The 9631-nt window shown below is 33.0% G+C and overlaps 1 protein-coding gene across 1 annotated transcript in view; it reads left to right on the forward strand.

The window, feature by feature from the left end:
• LOC136042702 (NFX1-type zinc finger-containing protein 1-like) overlaps positions 1–9371 on the forward strand; it is a gene marked incomplete at its 5' end in the record, with an annotated part of 35228 nt that extends 25857 nt beyond the window's left edge. Inside the window, 2 exon segments of the mRNA XM_065727665.1 lie at positions 1187–1332; positions 9103–9371. Coding sequence (XP_065583737.1) covers positions 1187–1332; positions 9103–9260 — 304 coding nt within the window. The 3' untranslated portion in view covers positions 9261–9371.
• Positions 9372–9631: the final 260 nt, after the last annotated feature.

Here is a 9631-nt window from a genome sequence, read left to right on the forward strand (position 1 = left end):
ATAGCCGGCCCGTACGCGGCTGTGCAGAAAAGGTTGAGGAAGTTCAGTAGAAGTTTAGTGGGAAATTAATTGTGGGATAATTTGCAATATTAGTTTTTATTTGTTGTCTTGTGCGTTTTTCTTTTATTTGTTTGATTATTTTTTTTAAATTACTCCACTAGAGACGTATTGCTTTCAATGGGAAATAAAATTCATTAATTCATTTACTTATATCCTCGCGAAAACTTATGCCTGCTTCGCCTCAAAACAATATATATAAGAAAAATAGACTACTAGTTTAAACGATGAGGTCTTCTAATATTATCAAGGAGAAGAAAACTTGTGCAGGGGCGTCGTATGGGAGGGCATTAGGGGGTAGTTGCCCCCTGCCAATAATTCGGATAAAAAAATTTATACAGCCCATGCCCCCTGACTATCCAGATATGAACCCCTCTTGCTCCCCTCCCCTTTTCAAAAGGCTGTAGATTTGTCTCTGCTGACGTGTTTCTTAATATATTGAAATTGTGTAGTGTTTATTCTATTTACTGTCGTCTTTAAAACGGAGGTTTCCATCAAACAGGAATTTGGAGTTGACAGACTCTTAAAGTGAATTCTAACCCAATAATCACATTTGTGTGATACTGTTTACCTCATAAAAGGTAAGGAGACTAGCCGCAACAAGAACTAAAAATTTCCAGCACCCCTAGCTCAAGACTTACTTGAGGCAATTGTGCGGGTTATATGCATAACTGATGCCACACAATTGATTATTTTTTTAGTTTCTGTTGCTTAAAGATTCCTTAAGAGTATTCCACAGAGTAACCAAGGGACTACTTTAAAAAATCTTTGTAGTTAAATTTCAGAAAGACCGACTTATGACCAAACAGGTTTTGAAAAAGTGGGGCGATGTGAATATCCAGAAATAAGTTATAATTGGCTTTCCAAAATGCATCACAGATGCAAACTGACTAAATCAAAGCATACTTAGCTCCGAGAATCTTGGAAATAATCTCTCTCTCTCTCTCTCTCTCTCTCTCTCTCTCTCTCTCTCTCTCTCTCTCTCTTCGACTGTATCAACTACATATCAAAATGATGTTTAGCAGCATAGTTTAATAATTTACACATTATTTTTATTTAAATCAGCAAAACGATTTTTCCTTATGCTTCCCATCTGTATCTGCTAATAATATTTCATTTTATTATTAAGCGGTAAGCTGGTATGCCAAGAACCATGTAGCCAGAAAGTTAAGTGTGGTCACTATTGCCCAAATTTATGTGGTGACCCTTGCATTACACCATCTCAGTGCCTTATATGCAACAAGATCTGCGAAGAAAAGAATAAATCAGATACAGGTAAATTCTCGATAGTTCATTACCTTTATTTGTTTTGCTTTGAACTTAGAAAAAAAAATTATTTGGATGCTAATCTAACTAGGACTAAATGTTTGAAATTTGAGAAGTATTTTATTGCAAACAGCTTTTTACTATTAAATTAAGCTTAACAACAAAGTTCTTTTCGTGAGAAAACTTAGCAAAATCATCATTGCGGTACAGATGCATGCAGAAACTTGTAAACCCTTGAGATAATCCTGTATTTATACCTTCAATGTAAAATGTAATGCTCTTTATCTCTCTCTCTCTCTCGCTCGCTCTCTCTCTCTCTCTCTCTCTCTCTCTCTTTCTCTATCTCTCTCTCTCTCTCTCTCTCTCTCTCTCTCTCTCTCTCTCTCTCTCTCTCTCTCTCCCTCTCTCTCTTTTGAAAAACAACTGTATTATAATGCTCTTTAATTCGGAATATTTTCTTATAAGACACGTACTTTAGAGAGGAACAATCATTCTTTAAAAAGTTTTTTCCCTATAACTTATTTGTACACCACCGGAAAAGCTGGTATTTGAAAGCAAAGTATATAAAGGCAAAAACTGCTTTATACTCAGGTTGATTTTTAGGTTGGAGTGTCCTGATATTCTTTGCAGCCTGGATTTATAACACTTGCAAATACCCTCGTTCGCTTGAATAGGACTGTGTGGACACACAGTCAGGGTGGTGTGGACACACCACCTGGAGGAGATGAACCACAGACAGTGGAAGGATTAAAGCTATGATTTCAATCTATTTCAAGCACCCACTTTTTTTTTACAAATCACATTATTTAATATTGGAACGGCCTATTTTATAAGGTTTAAGATTATTCCCCAAAATTTCGAGCTTCTGCTTTGAATTGTTAAATTGTGCATCTAAGCAAAAACATCAGAATGAACATAAATTTCTTATACTTTATCCAGCACTACTGTGCCTCAGAGTCTGTTCTAGGGGAAGGATAGAAGGGGCACTTGCCACGAGTTGATACATTTTAGGGGGTTGAAATTTCAAATAAATAATCCAACAGTTATAATCAGTTTTATTTTTAGAATTTCACTTGTATTAAAATAAAATTGAGGGCGCAATTAATAAATAAAAGTAATTAGTGAATTATTCATTAATCAATAATATTAAAATAAATTAAAAATAAAATAGTGAACATAATTAATAATTGACAAATGAATTGGAAATAATTTTGCTAACAATTTAAATACTGTTGAAATTTTGCCTGAAAATTTTGTGGGGGATAGGGGAGGGGCACTTGTCAATATTTTGTTCCGGGCTCAGTAGAGGCAAGAACTGCCACTGCCATACCTACTTTGTTATTGCCAACGGTATATATATTTTTTGTCAACAGTAAGACTACAAAACCAACAATTGTTTCTACAAAACCAACAGTCTTTTCTGAATTTTACCGAACGCTCTTAGGGAGTAAAACTAAGCAAAAAAAAGCTTTGCGATTTCAGAAAGCAAATAATATTATTTTTTGCTAAAACGGTGACGATATAAACAAAGAGTATAGAACTTCAAGTACTATTTTTCAGAACTATAAATACGTCACTTTAAAACATTGAATAGCTTAAAACATTCCCAGAAACTGTAAAACAAAATACGATTGAGTATAGGAACGAAACCACAATATTGAAAGTCCGATTAGAATCATTTTGCCTCCGTTTCCCAAGGAATTTTGAATAATTTCAAAATTCTGTCAAAACTTTTCAAAACGAATCAGAAATTTTTTATATTTGTTTATTTTTACTTTTTCACTCGCCAGACCATTCCTTTTTTGGGGGAGGGGGGGGGGGGAACTTACCAACCATCCCCACTGAATATTGCCTTGCATAAACATTTTGCCCTTTCAGCATAATTGGCTCTTTCATGTTATCCTCAATGTAAAGCAAATTAAAAGAAGATAAAAAAATTAATATTCTCGGAAACATTTGAATTATCCTTCAGTTTCCAAGAAATTAGAGACGGTTTCCTCAAATATACACTAAATAAAAAAAAAGCAAACGCATATACCATTAAACACATGTTTGATATCTGACACGAAATTGAAAACAAACTTTGAATATCAATGAAAGTTCTTAAGCCGAACTGGCCAGACATGACAATAAACAATCGAGAGAGATAAAACTCTACAAAAAGAAAACTTCAAAACGAGACGACGGCCAGTAGAATTAAAAGACTAAAACAACGCGGATATTTCGCCTGTATAAAACAAGGCGTCTTCAGCACAAAATAGAAAATTAAAAGAAAACTAATCTAAAAACAAATAAAAACCACCACCAAATATAATAAATACAATTGTCGCTACTTATCCACGTAGGGAAAAGCAGCTATGCGAGTTACTTCAATGAGAATCAAAGAGCAACTGAGGAAAAATTAATGAAAATTGAAACTTAGTTAATTATTCTGTTGCGAAATAATCCTCTTGTAAGCTAACATTGAAGCAACTCTTTTTGGTCTAGTGGGTAATCTTCTCCCCTGGTGATTGTGTAAAATTTTAATCCCCCCATCGACTATTGGTTCATTTTTTAAAAGAATATCATAAATTGGGTCAATATTTAAATTTCCTGTGTCTCTATTTATTGAAATATTAGCAAATATATGTTTTTTAATTGCTATAGCCTCCCTCGCCCACTGCGAAAAGCCTCTATCTTTGGAAATAGCTGTACCCTCATCAAATTGTATAAAATGTTCAGGATAAAAGAATGTGTGTTCAGTTAGAGCCGAAACAAAAGGGAGGCTTTCTTAATTGTAGGGTTTTTTCTATTGAGTTGCGATGCTCAATAAATCTTTCAGTAAATTTTTGGTGAGTTCTAACAATATAAAACTTTCCACAGGAACAAGGAATTTTATATACCCCACTAATTAAATCTCCCCGGGTTAAATCCTTCCCAGAATTAAGAAAACTACCTAATGGTCTCACTGATTGGAAACAAGTATCAATGTTATGTTTACCCAAAACTCTTTTAAGCATCTCCCCCAAAGTAGGTACATAAGGTAAAGAAATGAAACGTTTCGGTAAGTTTAATTATGTGCGCTGTGAAACCCCAATAGCCTTATTATTGTGTTTAATGCGTATATTTTTTATTATTTTATCAATGAATTTAATCGGGTAGCCATTACAAAATAAAATATCCCTCAAATATAACAATTCAGAATCTAAAAACTCCCGGAAACAAATTCTGAAAGCTCTATCCACCAGTGCAATCACAACCCCTCGTTTTGATTCACCTCTAGGTGAATTTTATAAACAGGTGTTTGGTTTGGCTATGGGTGCATCTCTCTCCCCTTTGTTGGCAAATCTCTTCATGGAATCTATTGAAACCTCCGCCATACACAGTTTTAGGCTCTCTACTTGTTTCTGGGGCAGATTCATGGATGATGTGGTCTGCATTTGGAAACACGGTTTAGAGTCTTTAGACCTTTTCCATAAACATTTAAATAGTTTTGACAAAAACGTAAAATTTACAGTGGAGCTTGAAGAAAGTGATAAACTACCTTTTCTGGATATCTTATTGATCAAAAGAGAGTTCCATTTACTTTTTTCAGTTTATAGAAAGCCTACCCACAGTGATAGGTATTTGAACTTTCACTCTTGCCACCCTATCTCAGTGAAAGGAGGGGTTATGATTGCACTGGTGGATAGAGCTTTCAGAATTTGTTCCCGGGAGTTTTTAGATTCTGAATTGTTATATTTGAGGGATATTTTATTTTGTAATAGCTACCCGATTAAATTCATTGATAAAATAATAAAAAATAGACGCATTAAACACAACAATAGGGTTATTGGGGTTTCACAGTGCACAGAATTAAACTTACCGAAAAGTTTCATTTCTTTACCTTATGTACCTACTTCGGGGGAGATGCTTAAAAGAGTTTTGGGTAAACATAACATTGATACTTGTTTCCAATCAGTGAGACCATTAGGTAGTTTTCTTAATTCTGGGAAGGATTTAACCCGGGGAGATTTAATTAGTGGGGTATATAAAATTCCTTGTTCCTGTGGAAAGTTTTATATTGTTAGAACTCACCAAAAATTTACTGAAAGATTTATTGAGCATCGCAACTCAATAGAAAAAACCCTACAATTAAGAAAGCCTCCCTTTTGTTTCGGCTCTAACTGAACACACATTCTTTTATCCTGAACATTTTATACAATTTGATGAGGCTACAGCTATTTCCAAAGATAGAGGCTTTTCTCAGTGGGCGAGGGAGGCTATAGAAATTAAAAACATATATTTGCTAATATTTCAATAAATAGAGACACAGGAAATTTAAATATTGACCCAATTTATGATATTCTTTTAAAAATGAACCAATAGTCGATGGGGGAATTAAAATTTTACACAATCACCAGGAGAGAAGATTACCCACTAGACCAAAAAGAGTTGCTTCAATGTTAGCTTACAAGAGGATTATTTCGCAACAGAATAATTAACTAAGTTTCAATTTTCATTTATTTTTCCTCAGTTGCTCTTTGATTCTCATTGAAGTAACTCGCATAGCTGCTTTTCCCTACGTGGATAAGTAGCGACAATTGTATTTATTATATGTGGTGGTGGTTTTTATTTGTTTTTAGATTAGTTTTCTTTTAATTTTCTATCTTGTGCTGAAGACGCCTTGTTTTATACAGGCGAAATATCCGTGTTGTTTTAGTCTTTTAATTCTACTGGCCGTCGTCTCGTTTTGAAGTTTTCTTTTTGTAGAGTTTTATCTCTCTTGATTGTTTATTTTGCATATCAAGCTAGATCAGGGCTTCTTAATCTGTGGGTCGCGACCCCATTTGGGGTCGCGTAGCAAAATTATGGGGTCGCGAGTGATAAAAATACAATTTAACAAAAAATGTTTTTTAACTTGTAAAATTATTGTAATAAAGAAAAATAGTAATCATCGTAGATAAATATATCATAAAAACTTCTGGTTCGGAAAGACTGTATATACCAGCATTTCTATTCCGATCATTATAATATTTGTATAAATTTACTATGAATCAGAAGATGTTATAAAATTTATAAAAAACGTAGATTTTTTTTTGTCAATCTTTTATAACTGAAATAATCCTGATAAATATTATCAACAAAATTTCTAAGTGTTATTTCTAAGAGACTATATAAACATTTCGTGTTATTTTCATTTAGCCATTGTATGATTGTGAACGAAGTGCATGTTATTCCTAATTTGTCAGTTTAACCCTTTCGCGACCGACGGGACCTTATTAATTGATTGATAGCACCATAATTGAATGATGTGCTTCAGGATGCTGTTAAGGTCATAAATTTTATCAAGAGCCATGCTCTTAACAGTCACTTGTTTTCAAATCTCTGTAAGGATACGGATTCAAACTACACAACTTTGTTATTACATACAGAAGTAAGATGGTTGTCAAGAGGTCAAAGTTTAAAAAGATTATTGTTATTAAAGGACGAGATCAAAATATTTTTAACTGAAACGTAAATGTGAATTTGCTGCTTTTTTTCAAAATGACTTGTCGCTATCCGAGCTATGTCATTTGTCAGATATTTTTGCGAAGTTAAACGGTCTTAACTTGTCTCTTCAAGGAAAAAATTGCGATATATTTACTTCAACCGATAAAATCAAAAGTTTTATTAAAAAGATCAGCATTTGGAAAAGTAGGGTCGAAAAAATTTCGTTCGAAATAATATCCAGTGTCAACAATTTTGTAGTTGAGAAAATTCATTGTAAAACTTGTATTGCAAAAACAATTGTAGATCACTTAAAAGCGCTAGAAATGCAGTTCCGGACGTATTTTATGTTAAATATTAATTTACAAAAATTAGTTTGGATTCAAAAGCCGTTTTGGATTGGCTTAAGTGATATTGACCATCTGCCACTTAAAGCTCAAGAGGAATTTGCTAAGCTTTCGTGTGAAAAAAACAATCGTGTAAACTTAAAACTACAATTCCAAAAAAAGCCCTTGACTGAATTCTGGATCGGATTTAGAAGTGAATTTCCCACTATCACCGATATGGCGTTAAATGTACTTCTACCATTCAACACCACATATTTATGTGAAGTTACTTTCTCAGCTTTAACGCACATTAAATCCCAATATCGTTCAGCGATAAAAATGTTGAAGAGGTCTTACGTCCAGCAGTTTCAAACATTACACCAAGATTTGATTTGTTAAGCAATAAAAAACAGGCACATCCATCTCATTAAGTTTTTAACGTAGGCTTTAATTTAATATTTACCACTCAACTACTTGGATATATTCGAGAGAATTAAGACGGTCAGAATCCACTTTTGTTTTTGAAACTATAATAAAAATATTTATTTTATTTTGTTATTTTGTAAAATAGTATTTTGTACAAATTTCAATTTTATATTTTTATATGTTTCAAAACGAATTCTAAATTTACATATTTTCATATGCATATGTATATTGTTATCTAATAAATATATCATCAAAAAACATTAGCCTATTTTTCTTTAATATTTGTTGGGGTCGTTAAGAAACTCGTAATCATAAATGGGGTCGGAAATTACAAAAGTTTAAGAAGCACTGAGCTAGATTAATATTTTAGTTGTAGACAGCAGAGATTTTTTTTATTGTATTACTCAAGATTGGCCCACTAGGGATCATGGAAAATGTTAGTTATACGTGTAATGTTTTTGTTATGCTGATCAGAGATTTGAAACTCTAAAATAGTGTATATAAATACTACTGTATTTTATTTTGTTTATTTATCTCTGGAGTGCCTTCAGGGGCGTAATTTGATATGGGGCCAGTCTGTGTGTGAAATGGTCCTTCCAGACTCCCCCCTAAACCCCTCGTGTCCCCCCTCAGATGAAATTTTGTTTCTTCAAAAATCTTATAAAAACTAAGATAAGCCTGCATACTTCAAGCATCCAAATAACGGGTCAGTTTTCTTTAGTATACATTTACCTTTATGGTACAATATGGCTCTTTTTTCAGTTTTCACTGTCATTTTCACTTGATTTGGAAAATTAGCTCCAACTTTATCTCCCCACCCCCAGGATTTGGATGAAATTATGGCATTGGATATTTTATACGTTCTTTTTGTTTGTTTTTATATACAAGTTTACCTGAATTTGCAATCTTGTCACTTTACTGGTCATTTCTAAAATTATGAAAGAAAATAAAAGCGATTTCAAAAACTGTTAGTTAAAACTCTGAAACAAGAATGTATACTTAAACAAAGTAGTTGAACAATTAAAATGTTTAAACAACTTTTTTTTTATAAATACGAAAACGTCAGCTTGAAACGTACCAAGAAATTGCCAAGCAAACTGTTATTCAGTTTTCAACTTAATAACAAATAAAAGCAAACTGATTTCAAAAACTGTTAGTTAAAACTCTGAAACAAGAATGTATACTTAAACAAACTAGATGTACAATTAAAAATGTTTAAACAAACCTTTTTATCAGAAATACAAAAACGTCAGCTTCATACGTACCAAGAAATTGTCAAGCAAAATGTTATTCAGTTTTCAACTGAATAACATTCAAAACTCTCAAACAAGAATGTATACTTAAACAAAGTAGATGAACAATTAAAAATGTTTAAAACAAACCTTTTTTTAGAAATACGAAAACGTCAGCTTGAAACGTACCAAGAAATTGCCAAGCAAACTGTTATTCAGTATTCAACTGAATAACAAATAAAAGCAAACTGATTTCAAAAACTGTTAGTTAAAACTCTGAAACAAGAATGTATGCTTAAACAAAGTAGATAAACAATTAAAAATGTTTAAACAAATCTTTTTTTCAGAAATACGAAAACGTCAGCTTGAAACTTACCAAGAAATTGCCAAGCAAAAGGCCCTTGAGTATCGAAATGAGACAACAAGGTTTAAAGTATCCGGTTTGGATCCCTCGTCCTCCGTCTTTGTTGATGTTAGAGACAAAGTTCATCCAACCTGCTCATAGCTGGCACCCTGAGGTTACATCAGCTCAAGAGGTTTTTAACGCAAATTTGCTTGAAGCTTTTCACTCATGTCAAGCCAATTTATTTGAACCTTCAAATTCACGGGAAAAATTTCATGGTACAAATGCTGAATCTTGTAAGAAAATTATTAATAATGGCTTCCGACTACCGGGCAATGATGCCAAACAGCGAATGTTTGGCTGTGGTATTTACTTTGCCACTGATTCTAGCAAGAGTGCGCAACAAATCTATACAAAAGGATCAAATATACTTATATTATGCGATGTTTTGCTTGGAAAAGAAATGAAGGTTTCTACTCCTCAATATGCAATGAATTTGGGAACCATCAGAAGCTTAGGTTATGACTCACTTT

This window comes from Artemia franciscana, unplaced genomic scaffold, assembly GCF_032884065.1.
Source record: "Artemia franciscana unplaced genomic scaffold, ASM3288406v1 Scaffold_1805, whole genome shotgun sequence".
In the NCBI taxonomy this organism is placed as follows: Eukaryota; Metazoa; Arthropoda; class Branchiopoda; order Anostraca; family Artemiidae; genus Artemia; species Artemia franciscana.